At 34.9% G+C, this 26065-nt stretch overlaps 1 protein-coding gene across 1 annotated transcript in view; it reads left to right on the top strand.

Annotated features, from left to right (window-relative positions):
* The window catches only part of MMP16 (matrix metallopeptidase 16), a 293454-nt gene that overhangs the window by 112119 nt on the left and 155270 nt on the right, over positions 1–26065 (top strand). The window contains exon 2 of the mRNA XM_001084206.5: positions 17866–18014. Within this exon, the coding sequence (XP_001084206.2) occupies positions 17866–18014 (149 nt within the window). The remainder of the gene's footprint in view (positions 1–17865; positions 18015–26065) is intronic.

The following is a 26065-nucleotide window of genomic DNA, read 5'->3' as shown; positions in this document are numbered from 1 at the left end:
AAATAAATGATAAATATGTGAGATAATGTACATGTTAATTACATTGATTTAGTCATTCCGTATATTTACTTATTTCAAAACATCATATTAAACACCATGCTTAGACTCAAGTTTTGTTCATTAAAATGTAATGAATAAACTGGAAAAAAACTAAAAGTTTGAGGTATCCAGCTGAGCCTAAGGAGTGAGATAGAGATGAGTCTTGGTTGTATTCACTGTACACAAACAGCTGGGTGTGTAGACTGGTTGACAAGTTGAGAAAGATAAGAACAAGAACAAGAAATGTATTTTAGATAATTTTCAGATTTGGAATTTGATGGATTGGATGGTGTCATTTACCTGTATAAATAACAGAAGACTGGGCTATATGTTGCCTGCATTTGGAGCCAGATGAGAAGTGATAAAAGGTTCAATTTTACACCTGATGAATGTGAGAGGCCCATGGAGACATGTAGATGTAAATGTTTGCTGGAAAACGTCATAGATATTTCTGGAGTTCTGGAGAGAGTTCATCTTGAGCTACACATGGAGGAGTCATCACGTTTAGGTATTGGAGACATTATTGTTGTTGTTGCTTTTGTTGTTATTGCCATCGTTGTTATTACCAGCTTGCATATGTGGAAAAACTACAATCTGTTAGGCGCTTGTTAGAATCAGAGAGGTTGAGTTGCTAGTATTACCCTCAGGAGAAGATGAATTCTCTAAGTGAAGATAGATTAGAATCAGCAGATCATTTCCAAACATTTGGAATATAGTTTTTGAGGGATGGGAAAGAAGAAGCATCAGGAAACAGAAAGAGAAAGAACAGTCATTTATTTTCCAATTTGATATTTATGATTAATTTTCACTATTCTAAGTGATTACTCCTTTTTCTAGACTGCTGCTTCTTTGGTATGTAATTATGACGTTAAAGTTAATACCTAACCTCAGGTCCATAGGCTCAGAAAGCTCATGGGGAAAATAGCATCTAGGACTGGGACTAGAAAAAATATTTGTACTTTTTGTAAATCAGTCTTGTGACTGTTATAATTGATCTTATAACTGATCATTTTTCTATGTTTGCTCTAAGTTTTAGGAAATTCAGAGAAATCAGTTATATGGCAACTATACCAGATAGTGGAGTATACATAATCTACATTAATTCTGCCATTGGCATTATCTTATTTTCTATTCTTTTTCCCTTGCATGTTAATGTTATAATATATGAATATATGAGTAACGTTAAATATTGAATGAGGTAGAGTATTTTTAAAGTGAATAAAAATGTAACCATTTAAATTAATTTTGTAAAGCATTTTTTCTCATTCTCAAACATCTTGTGATGACAAGGTTGACCCATTTCAAATTTTAATTTGCAATATTTATCGAGTCAGAATGTCATGCTAAGTTAAACACAGTTGAGTAACATGTAAGAGTCAGTGTGGAGGATCTTAACAGTGTTTATTGAATTGGTAGTCCAGTGATACTGCTAAACAATTACAGAACTCATGTTTGTTTAATCAGCACAAGTACAGCCCCCAAATCCATTTAGCATGCATCATTTCAAGCAATCTTTTAAAATTTTGTCAGATAATATATTATACATACAAAAACATTTTTTTAAGAAAACTTTGCCTCTGAATTTTCATGTTTACTAAATCTTTTAAAAATTATAATCATAGAAAAGTTTATTCAGAAGTAGAGTTTTCTACTTCAACCCTTTGCCTACAAAGTTCATTCACCAGGTGGTAACTGTTTTTAATAATTTCTTATCTAAACATACAGAAAATATCTATACATGTGCAAGCATAATATATAGATGTAAGTATGCAGGTGTGTTTTCATTTACCAGTATTTTATGTGCACCTCTTCCTATCTATTCATATGGATTCATCTGATTCTTCTTTAGGATTATATAATATTCTACTACAATAACCAGGGAGTAGAAAACAGGATTTATGGTGAAGACTGGATACAGTTCAAAGGACCTTTTCCTAAAGTGATGAAATCTCAGAGAGGCTCATGAGATGTAGTCAGTAATAATGTTGTAGCAGAAGGACATTTTTTGTTTGTTTTGCTTTCTGCTTAGTGGATATAACTATCATAGACATTTGGCCGGGCGCGGTGGCTCACGCCTGTAATCCCAGCACTTTGGGAGGCCGAGGCGGGCGGATCACAAGGTCAGGAGATCGAGACCACGGTGAAACCCCGTTTCTACTAAAAATACAAAAAAAAAAAAATTAGCCGGGCGCTGTGGCGGGCGCCTGTAGTCCCAGCTACTCAGGAGGCTGAGGCAGGAGAATGGCGTGAACCCGGGAGGCGGAGCTTGCAGTGAGCCGAGATTGCGCCACTGCACTCCAGCCTGGGCGACAGAGCGAGACTCTGTCTCAAAAAAAAAAAAACAAAAACTATCATAGACATTTTTGTTAATAAATTTAACAAATCTGTTACCTAAAATTGTCATGTATTCTTTAGATATTTTGGAAATATTATTATGTTAGATATATAACTGCAACATGGACAGATATATAATTTTTATCTACTGTTTTGAGCTGTTTTATGATATTCCCTGTGCTAGGAATTCTTGTAGGGACAATTTTATTGAATTCTCACCACAACCCTGTAAGGTAGCATCATCATTATCTTCATTTTGTACATGTATAATTTGAAACTTAGCAAATACCATTTACTTTGTTCAAGATCATAATTTGTAGGCATCTTATTCAGGCCCTGAATCTGTGTCCTCCAGACTTAAAGCCTGTGTCCATACCCACCACACACCATTACCTCTCACGTAGTGACTTGTTAATTATTCAGCAAGCCATCTGCACACTAAGTGCTCTCAGAGGCAAGAGAAACAGAGATAAGGAAGGAGAGAGACTTCAAGGAAGACTAGGACTTGATTGGTCAAGACCCTTTGGTATATACAGGACACTGGAGATGTGGGGCCAGTGTGAACACAGGTGAAGCCCAGGAGGCACATTCTGTAACCCAGTTTGGATAATGCCCAGGTAGTATATAAGCCTTTTGGGAAAATTGAGCTTGTTAAGGTAGATATGTATGAATTTTTGAAGTTTACTCATTGCAAGGATAAAGAATCTTAAACCATTTCAGTAAGTAAATGATTGTAATCATAGCAATCATAGTGTTTTGAGCAAGGAAGTTAAATAAAGGAAATGATATTTTGGGATACTTAATCTTTCCATACTTAGTAGGGTAGGTCAAAATTGAAAGAATATAGAGCCACGGAAATGAATTAGGCAATTAGGAAAGTGTTGCAATACTCAAGTACAAGTAAAAGAGAGCCTGGTCTAGGAAGGTTACCTTGAAGATGAAAAGGAGGCAGAGGAGTTTTTTTTTATAAACTCAGGGATTTAACATTTTGTGAAAGGCTTTTCAAGTTGTGTTTAAGATTCCATTTCCATTCTCCTAGTGCTCTACCCCATGAGGTTTGGAGCTCTATCAATGTGCACCCATAGTACTCATACAAACCCCTGTCAGAACACCTGCCTGTGTCTCTCATGGTTAAACTATGAACTCCTTAATAACAAATACCTTACTTTTTACCTTTGCATCCTAGGTTCTAGCATTCTGCCCCCAAATCTGTATGCACCAAAAATTAAACAGGATTACAATGGTAGTAATAATAACTACAACATATTTTATAGCTTACAACCTTGTGGCTAGCTACCTCTAAAATATCACTTGTTGTTTGCATTTTATTTTGTTCTTCCAGCAAAATGACCTACCTGTACACTGGTGAGATTCAGCTGTGTGAAACCAGACAGTGGATTTCTGAGCCAGAACTCTTATGTAGATCATCCTTAATCTTATGTAATAAAGGCTAGGTTTGTTACCCACTCTTCTGGGCTTCCTGGAGGTTGTTAAGAGCAAGAGCTGTTTCAAAGTTACAATGACACTTGTGTCCATGGATATTGCCTACTCATTCTGTAGCCCTGGGCAAGTTGATTAACCCTTCTCAACTTGTTTCCTCATTTGTAAAATGACAATAATAATACCAATCTCGTAGGCTTGTTGTGATAATTATATGAGCTAATGTGTTAAGGAGATTAGTGCAGTGCCTGGCTTAATAAATGTTAAGCTCTTGATGTGTTGTTTACATTGAGTATCAGTACTTTCCAGAGTGCAATTTTCAAGCAGTAAAACAATTCCGCATTGATTTTTATCTGTGGGTATGGGGATGGAAGGTAGAATCTGAGAAGACAAAGATAAAAACCTCTAAGTGCTTGCCCAACAGTGGCCTAAATTATCACTATTACTTCCTATTGTACCTTACTGTATATTTCCTAGAGCTTTCCCAGATGTGCCTGGGAAGGTGCTAATCTTTGCTATACGTGTGATAAAATGAGATTTGTTATACACCTTTTGAGCACTGGACTTCCTACTGGGAGTCTAGTTGTGTGTGTATATGGGGGAGAGTGGGGTGGTAAATAATCAAGTAGTAAACCCAGTTGGCAGAAAATGGCAAAATATGATTTGTACAGTTGTGTTATCAATTGGCATTAATGCATGGATGCCTCACTTAACGAGCCCTTGTAATTCCATCACTCAGGCTCAGAAAATGTGCCGGGAGCTGTCTGTGTTGACCCTACTGTGTTGAACAAAATAGATAGAAATACAGTATAAAACCATAAATAAACAAAGCAACCATGTAGTGATCTCAATAAGTACAGCAATAGACATAAACTGGGTGCTATATGTTTGGGTGGTGAAGTAGTCAGGGAAGCCCTCTGTTTCTTTGTCTTACTCAATTCAGGCTGCTAAAAAAAAGTGTCATAGACTGGGTGGCGTATAAAGAGCAGAAATGTCACAGTTTTGGAGGTTGGAAGTCTGAGGTCAGGGTGCCAGCCTGGTGGAGGTCTAGGAAAGATTCTCTTTTAGGCTGTAGATTGCCAACTTCTTGTAGTATACTCCCTGGTGGAAAGAGGGATAGAGAGCTCTCTGAGGTCTGTTTTAAAAGGGCGTCCCATTCATGAGGGCTAATTACCCTCCCAAAGGCCCTACCCCCTAATTTTATCACCTTCGGGTTAGGATTTCAACATATGAATGTTGACAGACACAAACATTCAGTCCATAACATTCTTTGATAGATGAATGAATAAACAAAACGTGGTATATACAAATAATGGGATATTATCTGGTCTTAAAAATGCTACATTCTACACACTGCAACATGGGTGACCATTGAATATATTATTATAAATAAAATAAGCCAGACACAAAAGGACAAATATCATAATGATTCCACTTATATGAGTTGCCTAGAGTAGTCAAATACATAGAGAGAGTAGAATAATACATTTTACCTTTGAACAGTTCAGGGATTAGGGGCACAGATCCCCACATAGTCAAAAATTGGCGTATAACATTTGACTTCCCCAAAACTTAACTACTAATAGCCTCCTGTTGACCAGAAGTCTTACCAATAACATAAACAGTTGATTAACCCATATTTGTATGTTATAGGTATTATATACTATATTCTTACAATAAGTAAGCAAAAGGAAAATGTTACTAAGAAAATCATATGGAAGAAAAAATACATTTTTTTTAATGAAGTGGAAGTAAATCATCATAAAGGTCTTCATCCTCTTCATCTTCACTCTGAGTAGGCTGAGGAGGAGGAAGAGAAGGGGTTGCTGTTTTCAAGGGTGGCAGAGGCAGAAGAGGTGGAGGAGGTGGAAGGGGAGGCAGGAGATGCAGGCACACTCAGTGTAACTTTATAGAAATACATTTTCTAATTATTTTGCCTTTTCTCTAAAAATGTTTTTATATGGTTTGAATCCTTCCTCCAATGATTGCTTTCATTTCAGTGCTTGCTTCATAAAAAAGCCCATAGTTTTGAATAAACAGAAGCCTTCTACTAGATTGTCTAATATCAGTTTGTTTTCCAGCACTGTTTCTTTTACATCTTCTTCCTCATCTGGCACGGTTCAGTTGCACTCATCGCTATTAAGTCATTTTCTGTTAATTCTGGTGTGGTATCTATCAGCTCTTGAATTTCTCCAAAATCCATATCTTGAGTACATTCCCTGTTCTTTTTTTTTTTTGCCATATCTGCGACCTCTTTCATGATTTCCTTGATTGACTCCATCATAAATCCTGTAAAGTCATGCACAACATCTGCGTACACAGTTTTCTGCAGCAAGAATTTGTTGTTTCAAGATTGATGGCTCTTTATATAACAATGATGGCATCTTTCATGGTGTAATCCTTCTAGACTCTCATGATTTTCTGTCTACTGGGGATCTGTTCAATAGCATTGGCAGTCCTTTCCATAGAGTACTGTGTGTAATGAGCCTTAAAGGTCTTTATGACCCCCTGATAAGACGTTGTGTTTGGGGACAGGTAGACCACTTTGACACCTTCAATGTTGAGTTTATGGGGTTCTTGGTGACGAAGGAAATTTTCTAATATAAGAAGAACTTTAAAGAACAATAAAAGAATTTGCCTTACTGGCACGGTACTTCTTGACTTCAGGGACAAAGCATCAATGGAACCAATCAATATTCTTATTGTCCAGACAACTTAAATACTGGCAACTGGTGTTTATCTTTTCCCTTTAAGGCTTATGGGGTAGCAGCTTTTAGAACATGGGCAGTCCTAATCATAAACCCAACTACATTTGCACAAAACAGTAGAGTTAGCCCATTTCTTCTTACCTGAAATCTTGGTTCCTGGTTCTCTTCGTTACTAATAAATGTTCTTTGTGGCATTTTTTCCAGAATAGGACCCTTTCATCTCATTAAAACTGTATACAGGCAAATATGTTTTCTTCCCAATGATTTTCTTCAAGACATCTAAGAACTAGTCTCCGCTTCTTTATCAGCAGAAGCTACTTATTCTGTTATTTTGACATTTTGTAAGCCAAACTTTTTTCTAAAATTATCAAACCATCCTTTGCTGGCATTAAATTCTCCAGCTTTAGAACCTTCACCTTCCTTTTGCTTTAATTTTGGCATATAATAACTTCAGCTTTTCTCAAATCATGTTATAATCTATAGATATGCCTTTCTTGGAGTAATCCTGCACCAACATACAAGCTCCTTTTTCAACTGGAGATTAAAAGGTATTTTGCAAACAGTGCAAGGTTTTTATGCCTACTGGCGTAGCTGCAGCAAAATCTCATAGATTTCCTTATCTCTCTTTCCTTTTTTTTGTTTTTTTTAAACAATCGTCCTTACTCTGAATTCATTTACCTTGAAATGACGGGTAGCCTCAGCTGCAGACATCAATCTGTGCTACAAGTGAAACAATTCAACTGTTTCTTGTAATGCCACGACTTTCCTCTACTTTTAGGGAGTGCTTCCAGCATCACTAGCAGCACTTTGTATGGTTCCCATGGTATTATTCAAGGTTTATGGTATTGCAATAAACACAATAAAAATATGTGAGAGCTGCAAGAGATCACTTTTTACTGAGATATGCAATTAGGTGGAGAGAGAACTTCTCACACAGAGATGATTTGCATCACATAGCATTTTCAGCAGATACAACATTTGGGCTCACTGCAATAGCAACAGGAGGTGGCTACGGAATTATCATAGTAGTACAGTATGTACCACAGTTAATTTTATGCAGTTATTATTTAATACTGCATCTTTGTGTTTATTTACATTTCTCTCAACTGGGAATAACACCATATATAGTCTTTGTGTGCATAAGTTTTAATATGTCTTAACTTTTTATAATAGATTTGTGTATATTTTTTGGTAGTAAATGATAAAATAGATGAGTTACCACATATATTTTATGCATTCATGACATATCTAAATTTTAGAGTTTTTTGATATTTCCAGGCTATATGGTTCATCTGTGAGGTTTTTCAAATTGTTGAAACTTTCCCCAAAATTTTCCAACGTATTTATTGAAAAAATATACATATAAATGGATTGAAACCCATGTCGTTCAGCAGTCAACTTAATTACCAGAGGCTGGGAGAAGCAATAATATGGAGTCATTATTTAATGATCACAGTAAGTCTTTATTTAATGTCATCATAGATACATTCTTGAAAACTTCATCTTTAAGTAAAATGATATGTAACATAACCAATTTTACCATAGGCTAATTGATATGAGTAAGAGTTAAGTTCCTACAGCATATTTCTGGTCACAAAAACCATCACCAGACTTCTAAGTAAAGACCAAAACACTTCTGATATTAAACACTGAAATAAATGTAAGCTATACATACATTTAACATTAATAAAAATTAAGATAATTATATATCCAATTATTCCAGCTTAGTATCACAGATGGCCAGAGCCTATCTAACAGCTTAGGGCACAAAGCATGAACAGACCCTGGACAGGATGCCATCCCATTGCAGGGCGCACTCACTCACACCCTCCCTCACTCTGACTGGGGTCATTTAGACATGTCGGTTCCTAACAGGCACATCTTTCTGGGATGTAGGAGGACACCTAAATACCCAGAGAAAACACACAAACATGGGGAAAACATGCAATCTCCACACGAACAATGGCCCCGGCTGGGAATTGATTTTTTTTTTCATCAACATTATAGCGAAACCACATTGAATAAAACATTATTTGAGGACTTTTCTATATATAGTTTCAGTTTGTGATGATGAAAAAATTCAGGAGATGGATGGTAGTGCTGATTGCATAACAGTGTCAGTGTACTTAATGCCATCAAATTGCATCCTTGAAAATTGTTAGAATGATAAATTTAGGTTATGTATATTTTTTTTAACCACAATTTAAAGAAAAGACAACTTACCCTAGTTGGGCAAAGAGAGAGAAGGTAGCAATATGAAAGCACAGAGGCCAGCTGGAGAATCTTACAGTTTCTTGTGGGAAATGATTGTTTCCTTGACAATGGAGTGGCAGCAGAAATAAATATTTCCATTCAAGATTAAATTGTAGCTAAATCTTGATGATGGATTGGATATCAATGATGAGGAAAAAGAAGAAATTAAGAATGACTGCTGTATTTTTTATTTAAACAGCAATGTGATCTCAGAGTCTGGACATTTGGCTGCGGTCAGAGTTACAGTTAAGTGGTGTGTCATAGGTGCATAGATTGTATTTGAGTGATTAATTTCAGAGAAGATAACTAAGGTTGCTGGTCAGCTGTAGATACTAGCAACCTTGAGGCTACAGTAAGAAAGTGCTGTGAAAGAATAAAGTGAGAAGAAAGGGTGTCTCTGGCAAAGAAGGTTTCAGTGGTTTTTTAAACTGTAAAACTGAAATGGCCATAAGTGAAATATTCTAGCATAGAAATAAGAATATTAATTAGGCTGGGCAAATTGGACCATGCAAGGCTGTTTTGCACTGGCAATTAGAGAAACCCTTAGAAGTAGGAGTTAGTGTTATACCCAGAACTTATGCAGCCACAGCTCAGTGCCCTTTCATGGTACAAAACTGGGTGTTTTGTTTGCATAAAAACTGAACATTCTTGGTTATTGTAGGTATGTTTTCAGACAGTCTGCCTTTTCATTTTTTAATATGAATAGAGTCTCCTAGGCTTTCCAGCATACAGACAGGCAGCTGGGTCTCCTCTCTCTAAAAGGCAGTCTAAATTAACAGACAGAGCCAAGCTTGGTGCCAGTCATGTCTCTCTTTGAATACTGATTCCTCCTCTTACTATTGATGTGTCCTTGAGCAAGTTACCTATTTTTTCTGGGGTTTTATTTTGTCATTACAGAGGTTATAGTGCTGAATATGAGAAGTTATTATAAGGATTAAAAATAACGCATGTAAATTGCCTGGTACATAATGGGCAGTAAAGGCATGCTAGCAGTCATTCTTATGGAGACCCGCTGGGAGTGGAACTGGAAGTTCAATGTGACCAAAGAACAGATTCTATGGAGGAAAGCAACAAGCGAATAGTTTGAGACAAAATCATACATGGCTTGGAAGGCATTCTAAGAAATTGATTCTGTAGGATATGGGCAGCTTCAGTAGTGCATGATGGAAAAGGAAGAGCTTGAAACTTGTCAAAGTCAGAATAGAATCTAATATCTAGGTATTGATAAACTGCTTTCTTACCTTTTCAGGAGAGTAAGTGTGGCACATTGGAGAGAATTTAAGGAAATAGCTTCATTTTTAGAAATAAAGTAGTTTCTATCAGCTTTATGATCTCTACACTTTTTATTGTACATCTTAATTTTTAAAACATGTACCCTGTTTTACTTATAATTATATTCATGAACTAAAGCACTAAAATTATGTATATTATACATCATTATAATAGAAATATTAAGGTGAACTAAAGATGATGTGTTTTAAAATAATTTTTATTTTTTATTTATGAATTATATTTACATTGTTTTGCTCTTATTAGAAATATTAATCATTTTTTCTTTGAGAGTTCTGTGACTGATTCTTCCTTATTCTTTAAAATGCTGATTTAACACTTTGAAATACGGCAATTTCAAGATCAGTTTATTTATAATCTTTATCTTAAAAATAGTCATAGCCAAAAATGGTACCACACAGGATCCTGGAAGAGTTGCATCATTAGCTGGTTATAAATCATGAGCCTTATTTTGCAATGCTATCCCTCAATTCTGTAAAGGTTTTTGTTAAAATTCAGCAGGTAAATTAACCATTTTCTCTGATGTCTATCAGTTCATTCTAAAAAACAATCAAAAGGTGTTGCATCTTTATATTTTTAACAAATGGGCTTAAAACTCTCTGCAACTGTTCTATTGGCAGATCATTTTACAGATGGAAAATTCTGTTGCTGGGATTTTAAAGTAGGGAATTATGATAGTTTGAATAGGTCATGAATTTCTGTCTTTTTTTTTTTTTTTTGAGACGGAGTCTCGCTCTGTCACCCATGCTGGAGTGCAGTGGCCGGATCTCGGCTCACTGCAAGCTCCACCTCCCGGGTTTAGGCCATTCTCCTTCCTTAGCCTCCGAAGTAGCTGGGACTACAGACGCCCGCCACCTCGCCGGGCTAGTTTTCTTTGTATTTTTTTAGTAGAGACGGAGTTTCACCGTGTTAGCCAGGATGGTCTCGATCTCCTGACCTTGTGATCCGCCCGTCTCGGCCTCCCAAAGTGCTGGGATTACAGGCTTGAACCATCGCACCCGGCCGAATTTCTGTCTTTTTTAATATAATGTCATGTGATGATAGAAACATTTCCAAACATCTGTCTTTAAAAATAGTTGGCATGGCATATCTTTCCTTGAAAAGCAATTTATCTTGCATTGCAAAAACATCACTTTTATCTTGATGGTACAGATTAAAATATTTTTGTTTCTTATATCCCAAAATAGCTACTGAATAACCCACTATTTGCAGCTACTTGTCTTCACAGGAAAGGACAGCACTTTTGTCTTTTTGTAAAAGAAAATACATAACTCAATTTGACAACTTTTAAGTACCTTGCTATGAAATAACCAGCAAACATCTATATAGCACAAAATGTTTTGTTAGTCATTACCCATCGTATTTGAAAGTATTATAAAATTTCTTTTTTGTAATATGATATCATTCATAAATCCATATAACCTGGCACAGAAAAATAGCTGTATGTTGTATTGTGCTGGAATCATCCTAACTGTTGAGGTGACAGTGTGAAACTCTCTGCACTGTGGAACTCCAGCTCCTCCCTCAGGACATCTGGTGGTGATGAATGTATGAAGTTTGGTTAGTCTGTATATTAAGTAAAAGTAAAGTTTATTTCTTCTTGTATTAAGTTTCATCTACAGTTATGCTCAGGCTTGTAAGTGTGGATGTGTGCATTTTATAAAATGTTCTAGTGTTGGCCGGGCGCAGTAGCTCATGCCTGTAATCCCAGCACTTTGGGAGGCCGAGGTGGGCGGATCACGAGGTCAAGAGATCGAGACCATCCTGGCCAACATGTTGAAATCTCATCTCTACTAAAAATACAAAAAAAAAAAAAAAAAAAAAATTGCTAGCCATGGGAGCACATACCTATAGTCCCAACTACTCAGGAGGCTGAGGCACGAGGATCCCTTGAACCTGGATGATGGAGGTTGCAGTGAGCCGAGATCGAACCACTGCACTCCAGCCTAGTGACAGAGTGAGACTCCATCTTAAAAAAAAAAAAAAAAAAAGTTCTGGTATTTCGTACCTTCATCTCAGTGGGACATTTTGCACCCCCCACTTTGCAAGTTTAATTGAGATTAATTTCTTTTTTGTATTTTTGGTGTCAATGAAACTGAATCTGCTCCCAGTAAATAAAGCTGAGTTGAATCTGTGACTCATATGACAGACTCAAGTAAGTGCCTTTAGAACATTCACATGGTGCATTGTTCAGCATTTCTCTTCACTTGGCTAGTGTGAAAAGACACAGATTTGAGGGGGATTTTACTGTTGTGAATTTTTAGGTAATCATGATATAAAGTAGAATCATGTCAATGATTATTACAGGTAGTTTTTTGGTAATTCTGTCTACTTCAGAAACATAGGGGTTGTGGTATCATATACATGCTTTGTTATTGTTTATTGTTTGTTGTGTTTTGCTTTTATTTTGGTCTTGTTTTGTCACTGTTTATGTGTGTGTATGTGCATGTACACTATAAATTAAAAAAAAAAAAACTAAACAACTTAGAAGAAAAAAAAAAACAGTAAAATCTGAGCAGACGGCATATCACAGTCCTCTGCAACTTTCCAGCATGATGACCAGCACATAATGGAATTTCAAGTAAGGGCTCTGCTCTCTTTTAACACTGGGGCTCAGCCATTACTGTTGGAGGGGTTTTGTTCCCACAGCTACTAAGTACAAAGTGTAATTCACTTTATGCAGATTGGAAAACCTCTCCACAGCCTTGACACCCTAAGTTATTGGCTTCTATCATAAATGAGTTTCGTGTTAAGGTGTAAAATATGCTCATGACGGCCATCACAACTTTTAGTATAACTCACCTGTTTTCTTCTCTTCCTATCCAAATGATGGTTGCCTCTTAATTGATAAGATGTTTTATAGAGTAGCTTTTGGTTGTTCCACTATTTCCTTTGCATTTTAAGAAGCCATTAAAGAGATGGTAAAATTCTAAGTGAACTGAATTATATTTGTGCAATTTCATACACTAATCCATTCATGCTAGGGATGGGATGGTAATTTAGAGCCCATTTAGATTTTTGAATGAAGAAAAAGGCTAATTTCTGCCTTGTTAACTTATCCTGTGAATCTTCAATTTGACCAATTCTGAGTGACTACTCTAACATGAGTTTAATTGTTTGGTTAATAGGTAGTTATAATTCACATTTATAACCATTTTTTAGAAGAGAAAATGTAGGCCACAAATCCTGCCACTTTTTATAACCAGCAAATATATGCTATTTCAGGAAAAAATGTCCTTAAGCTGTTACTGCCTTGGCTGATGATAACGCAAAATAGAGGGGTCATCACCTTTTAGTTGTTAATTTTGCTTTATAACAAAATTTAACAAATGCATTTATAAGTCTCATACTGAAAAATGGAAATTAACATTTTATAACATTGAGAAGTTATCTGTTAAAAGCATTTTTTCAGTTGAATTTCATCTGAGAAAGTCAGTTAATTATATCAGAATATATTTTAAACATCATAGATTTAGACATTTTGTTAGTATGTTATAATTTGAGAATTTAGCAATTTTAAAAACTTGTTTCCCAAAATAATAAAAATGTTTATATAATCAAGTAAATGGAAGAGATTCTTACTAAATAAATGCTATAAAATAAATTTATCACCTTTGCCCTTTCCTTTTCATATGAGTACTGTACTTTGGGTCATATAATCACTGGGTACAAGGAACTTGCATTTGCCATACCACGTTAGCTGGAAATTAACTTTACTTGAAATAACCTGAAATAATTAATTCAGTCACAAATAGGCATTGTGGACTGGCAAAGTGATTTTTCAGATTAAATAAAATCCTAACACAGCCTTCCTTATATTCCCCTTCAATTATTTCTATAATTTCTAAAATGTATCTCTTCTAGTCCTAATATATTCATTAGTTTAATCACCTATTCACTTATTCCAATTTTTTTTTTTTTTTTTTTGGTGGGGGAAAGGATGTCTGCAATTAATCAGAGTTAGCATTTCAAGATGTTTTCTATATATATTATGTCCTATCAGTGAGGAGGTTTAAAAATTGTTCTTGCGTCTGTGTTTCATCAAGCAAATTAATAACAGTATCTAACTTTATGTTAAGATATTGATAAACTTACTAGCTTCAAGGCTAGAGGGAATTTTTTTTTTCCTCTAGGTTGTAGTATTGGCCTGAAGGAATAAATAAGGATACATATTTTTAAAAATTACTACTTAGTTTTGCTCTTAGTGGTGAGAACTTCTACTGTCTCCATTTTTTTATGTAATCATTTTTCAGGATACTGCTTAATATATGTGGGTGAATAACTCAGTCAATTAACGTAGGTTTTCACAGTATGGGCACATGAAATATTAGTGACAAAGTCAGTTTTTGTCACTAATGTTTATGAATTAATGAATTCATTAATGAATTTTGCTGAAATTTTGTTTGCCTGTCCTTATTTATGCTATAATCTAGTAAAGGCAGTGTCTATTGGCACAACATTTAATATTTAAGTGTTTACCTTTTATTGCTTGATATATTGTCTTGCTCTGCAGAGAATAATAGTCTTCTGGTTGTTCCTCCAACTGAATAATCACTAAGTGCTGGAAATTGGTTTTGTCTACCTGGTAGCAAGATGTTTGATGACTTAGTAAAACAGGACTGTAATTCAAGGTGAGATTTTGTTGCTTCATTTGAGGTTGGTTGTTCTGGTGATAATGAGGTGGGGTAAGTCCCAGATAGTAAAGAGTCAAGGTTTGCCTTAAAGGAACTTGTTTGTCCCTTGATATTTTTTCAGTGTTCTCAAAAGCACTTGTCAATCCAGTGAGCACAAAATGAAGAAAACATAACAAAAATCAGTTTGCCAAATGTGTCACACCTTATTTGCTTTTGGATTTGGGGAGTTTTGAAGCACTCTATGATTCCTTACCCCATGTTGTTTGTCTTTCCTTACAGCTATGACTAGTTCAACCTCACCATTTTTAATCTTGCCCTATCCCAAGGACAAATCTTAAGGTGAACAGGAACGATTTTAAGAACTCAGGGTAGTTGGTAAGCATAAAATAGTAATATGATTTACTGAGCAAGAATTATGCTGAGGGCTTTGTATATTCTCAGTTAATCCTAGCATCACCCCTACAAATTATATATCATTCATCCAAGTTCACACAAGAATAGATGATTCTTTAACTATTCATAATGTACATTTGAGAACATTGAAAACACATTAAGGCACAGCCAGTCTCAAGAGACAAATTTAGTATTTGCAGTCATCCAGGAGATGAAGTATTTTAAGACAATGATGAAAATAGGGATGTATTTCAAGTAAAAACATATGAGGATGGAAGGTTATGGTGTAATCTGTAATATATATGTATATATGTTTACAGATACACATACATACATATATATTTATATCTCAAAATTTATTTTTAAGAACAGTGAAAAAGATGCAAAGACTACATGCCAAATCATTAACCTTGGATAGCAGAATACTAGGGTAAGGGGAAAGATACATTTTCAAATATTACTTCATAGATTTAACTTTTTGTCAAAAAAGATATTTTACATTTGTAATTTGGAAGAAAAGTTTGCTTCCTAGGTGACAAATCAATCTTGATTAGCCAGAAAACAAACCTTGACCATAAAATGGTAGAACTCATAGCTTTCCCAATATTTTACAATTAAAAATAATGATCCACTCCTCAGTCATTCAGAAAGAACTCCCTTTCATAAGTGACAGTGTAAAAGAAAACTTGAATAAAAATCCCAATTCATTTTTTACATTATTTTAAAACATTTGTTTGAAAGGCTAGTGCATAAATCAAATATGTATTTTTTATTCTGTTCATTATGCACTTAACATTTACATATTTTATAGTTCCTCTATCTGTACATAAGTCATAGGTTTTATTGTTAATGGTTTTCTCTTTGCTTTCCTCATAAACGTAATTGCCTGTAGCTTAGCACCCATGAGTTACCTAGCAACAAGTCAGCTCTCTAGCAAGTAAGAAATGAATGCAAACAAGGTCTTATGGAAAAAACATTCAGTTTAAGAATATTGGTGCATGTATGTTATTAAAAATCAAGATACAGCATTCTAATTTTGAGAAATAACATAACAATAGGTATTGACTTTCATATTAAATAATATTCCCTGCTTCCTTCATTCAGAAAAAAGTGGAGTCTATTTCAGACTGCATCACTGTTAACTAGGAAACTGAATATTCATATTTTCCCTGGCAGTCTGTTCATTACAGATTAGATGAGAAGAGTGTCTTGGCATGCTTTTACTATGTGGTACATGAGTTTACTAGATTAAGTTTCACTAATACACCTTCCTGACAGTGATGCATTGCTCATTTCTTAAATAGTTTTAGAATAAATGTGTTTTTTTTTTCAAGGAGATGTGCTTATGGTACTGTACTTTTGAGGTGGTTAGTTTTTGTAAATACCATGAAAAATTCCACTTTGTGTTTCACATTTTAAGACTTTGATACATTTAATATTAGTATCTTTTGGTGAAATTTAACTTCTATACTTGCTGGTTATTTTCACTGGGAAAATAGGTCTCCTGTTTTAGAAGTTGAAGTTCATAAAGGAATAATATCAGTTATTAGGGAAAAACTACAATTTCATAGGATGGTCATTTATATGATAAATAGACTGAGGTAGGAAGGGTAACACATGCTGGCAAATACCTTTCACCAAATAGCAAGGCTTGTATTTTATGCCAGGGACAGAAGTACTTGGCCCTTATCAGTTTGAGAGGTAGCTCACTAAACTCCAAGAAATCTCGGAGCCTTGTAGAAGACTGAGGTAAAGGACTGCAGGATGGGATGTGGCCGGAACATATGATTGCGCATTTAAAATGAATGCATAGCATTGTAAAACTAGAAAGCATCTGCTCCCTGGTGGAGATACATGTGTTTGGTGTTTTTTTTGGTTTTTTGGGGGGGTTTTTTTGTTTTTTTTGTTTCCCCCAAATGCCCTACATTTGTATTCACTTGTAAAATTTAACCTTAAATGACTGAATTTTTGCTCCAATCACAGTTAGAATGTGAGTTTAACTATGAGTTCTTTCTCTGTCCTCCCAGAGCACCCTTCACCAGGGAAGGTGGGGGATAAAAATCATGAGACCCTTAAAGAGAAGTCTAAACACTCGTAAGGTGATAGTTGGATTTGGATTTCTTCTATAGGTGAAAAGCTTGGTTACTTATGTGATTTAGATTAAAATGAGTCACCAGAAATAAATGAAGAAAGAATATTCTTTACATGGTAAAGTCATCAAAAGATACCTAGCTACGATGGGATAGAATGGTTTTATGGAATTTACACTCAAAATGTCATAGAGTAACATGGTTTATCTGTAAAGAAGCTACACGTCATAGCTGGAGTCACTGGTCAATTTCAGGAAGACGGCTTTTTTAATGTGGTATATGCACATAACTGCCCCTTGCAACATAAACCTCTCAATGGAGTCATACTGTTGAAAAGCATCCTTCATTTTGGGAGGTTGAGGTCCTGGAGGACAGGGATAATCTTAAGTTTTTATCCAGTATTTGCTATAGTACGTTATACATTATAAACTTGCAACAAATAATTAATCTTTTTTTTTCAATTAGCATTAGGAGGTATGTCAGAAAGATCCATAACAGTCACTCCAATTATATTAAAATAACCTAACCTATATAATATATATTATAAAAAGATCAAACACTTAAAATACTGTATGCCCTTGTGGATAAAATGTTCAAAACTCTATTATAGGTATACATTAATTACCAGAAAATTATTGTAAAAGTATAAAATTGATCTAAAAGAAACTGTACTTGTTATTGCAGGTTTGGTTACAAAAGTACGGCTACCTTCCACCGACTGACCCCAGAATGTCAGTGCTGCGCTCTGCAGAGACCATGCAGTCTGCCCTAGCTGCCATGCAGCAGTTCTATGGCATTAACATGACAGGAAAAGTGGACAGAAACACAATTGAGTAAGTAATGGCTCCCACCCTCCTTTCTTTTGGTCTTTGAGCCAAACTAAGTAGTCTGGAATACTTTATATGAATTCCACCAACCAGAAATGGAGTAATTTGTCTCATGAACTTTCTTTGGAATTATATAACCTAATTTAACCCCACTCCTCCAATATTTCATAAGATATTTAAGGCCCAATGTCAGGTTTGCTTACCTGATTTTAGCAACATAGTTTCAAAGTAGTAAAGAAAGTATGAATGGGAGTTGAGGTAGGTGTACAGTTGAAGCCACTACAAGAAGAGCGACTATGAGCAACAGAGGTGTGTTGTGTGGCTGAGAATATATTGTACACATTGCTTCCCAAATCTCTGTTCATTGGTATCATATTAGGAGCTTGAAACGGCCAAATGGAAATATCTACACCCTGGAAACTAGGAAACAACACAAATTAGGGCTTTTATGTTGGGTAGGAGGGGCAGCATCAGAGAGCCAGTTAACAGTTTACTAACTCCCCACTGCTGATGGTTCTAAATCAAAAAAAAAGATTTTCACTGCAAAGTTACTTCTTTCAATTTCTTGTTATCAAAGGACTCTTCTTATTTTTTAATAGTTTTGCTTTTTAATGATTGGTTCATCAGTCATTCATTTATTCATCTCTTTATTGAGTTCTTTATCAGTGAAAGATAAAGCATGTACAGATTCAGAAGGCATAATCTCTTCATCAGAGGAGCTTAATTCTTATCTTCTGCATAGATAAACATAGTCACAAATGCTATTACCACAAGTACACAGTAAGTTCGTAAGATTATAAAACAACAGCATTACTTTTCTGGACAGCAAAGGGAGAAGTGATTAATTTTTTCAGTGGAGAGAAAAATCATTTGTGTTTTTAGAATCCTTGATATTCACAAAATTTACATATTTTTGTTCCTTAGTTTGATCATGGTACATCAACCCTCCACAATAGGACAGACAAGCATGCATTTTTCTCTCTGCTTTCTCAAATAGAGGAACTAAATGTCAAAGGCTAAGTGAACTGCAGAGTAGTTGCAGAACCTCTCTTTTAACATTTGATCTGGGGAACTTGCCCTGCTATATACCTTGAGAAAAGACATACTGTTTTTCTTTTTAAACCTTAAATACCTGGATTATCTAGACTCAGACATACTTAATTAATTCTGACATATCAAACTAATTTAAAACATAATTTTGAAATTTTGCCATCTAATGTTTGCAACATGATGTTAGTCATAATTTTTCTATTTCATCAACACAGGAAAACCTTTATAAATAATAAAGGCTTTGAGATTAAACTTCAAAGCAGTTTGAAAACATAAATACATTACCTCCCCTAGTACTTTTGAGAGATGCATAAATATTAACTTTGATCTACGTCTTGGAAAACAGAATCAAGAATAAAAAGATTGTATTCTGCCACAATTAGAAATTTGTTCTAAATATTGGGAATAGAGTTTTGATAGTTTGGACCTGCTGTCCTCTAATCACTGCAGTTCTCTCTGAATGCTATAATATTTTAAGTCATAATATGCCCTTGTCTTAAATAAATATAGTTTTAAGTTAACAAGCAAAAGCCTCCAGCAAATCCTGTGTTTTGTTGCCATGTATAGTACCAAATTCCATTTAAATTGTACTCCTCATCACAGCATTTTACGAAGTGCTGTGGACAACATTCTTGTTCTTAATGGAGAGCTGTTAGCTTCTGATTCACTTTCTTGGAAAATATGATGCAATTCATAAAAATACAAATAAATTGAGGACTTGGGAAACAAATTAGTTCATATTGTTTGAATGTCTAACTTGACTAGTGCCAGAATAATAAGGAAGTATTACTAGTTATTACTACTTATTACTAGTTATTAAATTTAAGGAAGTGGAATCCTAGAAAAGGTACATTTCCACCAGTTTTGTGAGCTCCTGTTGGTCATTGGAAGGACTTGGGATGGAAAGGTTTGTTTTCAGAAAGCGGCTGGAGGAAGGTTTTTGTCAGGAGGTAATAGAAGAGTAATGTGCACAGGATTCATTTGGGCCCTTCATGTGGAAAGGGGTCTCAACAGTTTGCTGTTCTCTGGCAGGAGGATGTAAAAAATGTGGAGGGGTAGAAAAGGACACGGGCCTTTTTTGGGGCACAGAGTGGCTCAGATTCCAGACCAGTAAAAATGATGGTGTCAGTGCATGGGAGTTAAAGTAGCATTTCTGTGGTAGAGCATCACAGAAAAAAGATCAACTATGTAGGCAGCCCATATTTTAAAATCAAAGGAACTTTTCTGCTTGTTTGTTTTGGTTTGGAGCTATTTTGCTTTTGTTTTTGAACAAAGCCTTGTTCTAATTCAGGTTTGGATTTTTCTTGGTGTCTTTTTAGGAACTGGTAGTGCATCTTTCTCTTCAGAGTGTTATACCTGGCAGTTATTTCTAGGTGAAACAACTAAAGCCTTGTTAACTCCGCCTCATCTTCCCTTCCTAGCCTGCCATGCCTCCTCTGCTCCCTGTGTCTGCTTGGAGACTTCATTCTCATTGTCACTTCAACTAGAAACTTGGTGACTTCATTTATTTCCTGCCTTTTTTTTTCTACTGTCACATCTCTGCTCTTAAGGTGTTACTGCTCAAGGTACTCAGCTGAAAGAGTGTACTATTTTTGGAAGTATAATCCCCATCATCATGATATTAAAGCTATCATCTGTGCTTTTGTAATCTTGAATGTGTGGTAACAATCCATGCTGAAATCACACTCTGTTATATTAGGGTCAAATTATAAGATATGAATTTTTATCTGACACTTACTACATAAAATATGGACTATAGTTATAGATCTGAATTATTCCTTAGTATTAATATAATGTCTTAACCATTTTCGATGCTATAAACTCTTACCTAATTTTAGACTCTTGTCAAGATCAATTGTTTTTATATTAAATAATTATATCCTTTCTTGGCAGATAGATATGTGATACATTGAATCTGTAATTGTTGGGTAATTAAAAGTAATGATGACTATTGCAGTAATCCCTATATTATGTTGAAGAAATTGCCCATTTTGAAAAAATAAGGTATTACCTTAAATGTCATATTATATTGCTTTAATATGAATTAACAATGGTATTAGAGATCATAATAAATACTTATTCCCTCCCACAGAATGAGTTCATCAGTGATTCTTTTAAATTATAGATGCATAGCTAATTTTTATAAGCAAGCTCCCTTAAATTTCTTAATTAATGGAGTAATCTGTATTATACATAAAGTGTATATATTTAGCAAGGAAACAAAAAAATAGCAAGGCGATAAAGAAAATGAGTCTGGTATGTTTTATAATTTTAATAGTAGTTTTTTTCATATTAGTTTATCTTTTATATGTGCACAGTGGCATGCACTCAAGTGTGCTTGGTGAAATATTTCTTTTTAAAATTATTTTTAATTATTATGGATATATAATAGTCCTATACATTTAGAGGGTACATGTTATGTTTTGGTACAGGCATACAGTACATAATGATGAAATCAGAGTAGTTGGCGTAGCTATCACCTCAAGCATTTGCCATTTATTTGTGTTAGGCTCATTCCAATCTTACTCTTTTAGTTAAATATGCAATATATTGTTTTTAACTGTAGTCACCCTGGTGGACTATTTACTACTGTCTCTTATTCATTGTATCTAACTATATTTTGTACCCATTAGCCACCCCTTCTCTTTATCCCCATCTCCCTCCTATCCTTCCCAGCCTCTGGGAACCATAATTCTAGATAATTCTAGTCTCTGTCTCCATGAAGTTCTTTTTGTGTGTTTTTTGTTGTTGTTGTTCTTGTTTTTGTGGGTTTTTTTTTTTCTTTCTCCCACATATGTGAGAACATGCAATGCAATCTTTTTGTGCCTGGCCTATTTCACTTAACATAATGTCTTCCAATTCCATCCATGTTGCTGCAAATGACAGGATTTTATTTTTTATGGCTGAATAATATTCCCTTGTATATACATACCACATTTTCTTTATCCATCCACACACTGACAGACACTTGAGATGACTGCATGTCTTAGCTATTGTGAATAGTGCTGTAATAAACAAGAGAGTGTAGTATCTCTTCAATATACTGATACCCTTTCCTTTGGATGTATGCCCAGCAGTAGGATTGTTAGATCGTATGGTAGTTCTCTTTTTAGTTTTTTGAGGAACCTCCATACTCGTCTCCATTGTGGTTATACTAATTTATATTTCCATCAGTAGTGTATAACGATTCCCCTTTCTTCAGATACTCCCCAACATTCATTATTGCCTATCTTTTCGATGAAAGCTTAACCAGGGTAGGATGATATTTCATTGTACAGAAATTTAACTTAATTAAAATTTATTTAAGGTTGAATAAGTAGTTTTTTCAAGTCATTTCAATGAAACTGTGATATTTGGACTCCTAATTTGATAATTGAAATATTTATTTAGATGTACCAAGAACCCCAGCATTTTTGGCTTATCAATATGTTTTATGATTTTTATTCTTTTGTCTAAATTGCCAAGGGAGTATTCTCTATCTTCTTTTTCAGTTTGGATATAAAAGATATGTTCTTGATCAATTGATGTTCTTCTTTTTATTTCTGAATATACCCATGGCATTAAAACACTATCACGTTATAGGATAGGTCAGTCCATGTTTTGGTGGCAGCAGAAAGAAGGTTGATAGCTAGTGAGCAGGGACCTTAGATTCCTGTTCTGAAAGAATTGGAAGAATTCTCTTCAAAAGAATTTTCAAAAGAATTTTCAAAAAGTTGAAAGAATTGGTACGAGCTGACACTGAAATTGTGTTCACATTGAAGATCATGGTGTCTTAATATGCTTTTGTTCTTGCTCAGGTATTTAGGTACTTTAACTTTGCCATTGCAATCTTACGAATAACCTGGGTGTCTATACAGGCAGTTAATGAGTCTGTAGAAAAAAGAAACTCTGGACTGGAATGACCTGTCAGCCACAATATTTTTAGCCCTAAGTTAATTTACTTTTAAAAATCTTTCCATTACAACTGGACTTGACTCTATGAATACAAACAAAACCTGAGGATTTTTTAAAGTAATTAAAATAACTATATTTTAAAATTTTTAGAAGGATCTTTTGGGGACTACTATAAATAGTAAATATTATTTGTACTTTTAACTAAAACCTGGAAAAGTATGGAGAATGGAAACTTGTTTAACATATTATCCTGGTGAATATTGTCTTGGAGAACTAATTGATAAAATACAACATATGTATTTGGCAGTCATTTTCTTTTCTCATGCTAAAGGTAGGTGTATGTACGCAGAGCCACTGTGTGGCAGAGCTCTAGCTGCAAGGGATGATGTTTCCCTGGTATTTTGTTGAAGCACTGCCTTCCTGCAGCACCACTACAGGATACCCAGTACAAGGACTATAACCTAAGGGCACCTCTTAGAGTCATGCAGTGAGTGGCCTTATGTGTTTGGCACGAATGCCCAACTTATTAAATACTTTTTAAAATATTTTTTTACTGAAGTTAATGGACACTTTCAGATAGTGTGTGTGTGTGTGTGTGTGTATGTGTGTGTGTGTGTGTGTGTGTTTACACCAAACTGTCTAGAAGCTTCTGGCTACTTCACTTACATAAAACAGGGGACAGTGAAGCTGTTTACTTACATTTCTGTTATCAAAGTACCAAGAAAATCCCTGTTTTAAGTAACACACATACAGGTCAAAGGGAGGTGAAGCACACTGTTATTTGTATGCTGCTGCTGCTGCTGCTTCTACCACGATTACCACCGGTATAACTACTTCCTGATATTTGTAAAATTATACTAGTTATTAGAATTGGAATTATAAGTTAATAATAGTAGTTACTGTCTGCTAGACACTATTTTAAGTGTTTTAAATGATTTAACTAATTCATTCTTCACAATAACCTAATAAGAGAGGTAATATTATCATCTTCTTTAAAGATGCGGAAACTGAAATATAAAAAGAAATGGTAACCTGACTATTGTCATAGGTCTAGTGAGTGATTCAGTGGAGCCAGCGAGGTAACTGTACAGTATGGCACCTGGATCTCTGCTTTCAACTTTTATACTCCTCTAAAAAGCACTGATTTAGATTTCTTTTTTTTCTTTTTCAGTTGAGTTAACTTAAATGAGGACATTAATGATCTGCCCACTTAATTTTAAAATTCTCTAAAATTCCCAAAAATTAAATCAGTATTTCATTTATGAAAATTGAAGCCATGCCATTATTTACACCTTAATAATTACAAAATGCCTTTTTTAGTTAACCCTCTACCACATGCTGCAGTGCCCCTTTCCCGTGTCTTTGTTTGCTTTGGGATGTCAACTTAAAATTTCTTACAAATGAGTCAGTCAAGAAAAAGAAAAAACACTGTTATATGAGTTGTGTGTTGACACACTAAAAAAGCAACTATGTTTAAGCAGTGACACTGTCACAAAAAAGTACTGCCTGAAAATAATGTTATTGAAAGCTTTAAAAAAAGGTGGCAACTAGATTTTACCAAGTTGCCAGTTGTATATACCCATATATATATACACACACACACACATATATATGGGTATATGTATATAAAATACACTTATATGTTAACTTTGTATGTGGCTATATGTAGTTATATAGTCCTGCTTTTTGTGTAAACAGGTATATATGGGATTTATCAAATTGATATTTGAATGCTACTAACATTTTTGTGGCTAATACATTTATATTATCTATTTGGGCAACTGGAAATGAACCTGACTGCTAGACTCTAACTGAATAAAAACATTAACATGCCAGTTTTGCATTTAATATTAGACAGCATTTCATGTATTGATGAATCCTGTTAAACACTGACCATTCTTTGTATCCATTGGGAACTTTAAAATTTCCATAAGAAAGGACCTGCCTGCCACTATTCACAATAGCAAAGACTTGGAATCAACCCAAATGTCCATCAGTGACAGACTGGATTAAGAAAATGTGGCACATATACGCCATGGAATACTATGCAGCCATAAAAAAGGATGAGTTTGTGTCCTTTGTAGGGACATGGATGCAGCTGGAAACCATCATTCTTAGCAAACTATCACAAGAACAGAAAACCGAACACCGCATGTTCTCACTCATAGGTGGGAACTGAACAATGAGATCACTTGGACTCGGGAAGGGGAACATCACACACTGGGGCCTATCATGGGGAGGGGGGAGGGGGGAGGGATTGCATTGGGAGTTATACCTGATGTAAATGACGAGTTGATGGGTGCTGACGAGTTGATGGGTGCAGCACAGCAACATGGCACAAGTATACATATGTAACAAACCTGCACGTTATGCACATGTACCCTAGAACTTAAAGTGTAATAATAATAAAAATTAAAAATTAAAAAAATTTAAAAAAAGAATTCATGATAAAGGGAAAGAAATCTGAAAAAAAAAAAAAAAGGACCTGCCTGCTTATGAAATCGAATGTTTAAAGTCACATACAAAAGCCTGAAGACTGATTTAGCTCAGATTCTGTGTCATGTTCAGTAGTGTGATGTGCTTTGATCATATTTATGGTATTTTACATCCTTTGATACCCACTAATATTTCTGTGCCAGAATGTTTACATACAAATATTGGTGAAGTTAACAGGGAGTATTCTCAACTTTACCAATCTTCATTCAGAGTTCTTTTCATTAAATCATTAATTGGTATTATATTATATATGTTATGCTTATTTCTTATGTGTAAATTATCTACTTCATGATTTTGTTTTATATAAGTGTCCACGTACTATCTCTGCAATAATCATTTGTTAAAAGCGCAGAGTTGGAGAAAGTTATGAAGTCCTCAAGAAATATGTAGGATTGTCGAAATGATCAGTATATGCAGAATGACATACAGACTTAGTTCATTTGCTTCATGTTCCTTATTGGCGACTTCACTAGGCACTGACCTCGTGCTTGGCTGTCTACCCTCACTCACAGGTCAGTGGCAGATAGAGACAGACACATACAAATCAGGATACACATTATAAGACATGCTGCATTTGGGTGGTAAACTATATCTATGTGAGCTGACTATTAAAGAAT

Source organism: Macaca mulatta, chromosome 8 (assembly GCF_049350105.2).
Source record: "Macaca mulatta isolate MMU2019108-1 chromosome 8, T2T-MMU8v2.0, whole genome shotgun sequence".
In the NCBI taxonomy this organism is placed as follows: Eukaryota; Metazoa; Chordata; class Mammalia; order Primates; family Cercopithecidae; genus Macaca; species Macaca mulatta.
Note: the sequence above shows the minus strand (reverse complement) of the source record. Positions and strands in the feature narration are given on the sequence as shown.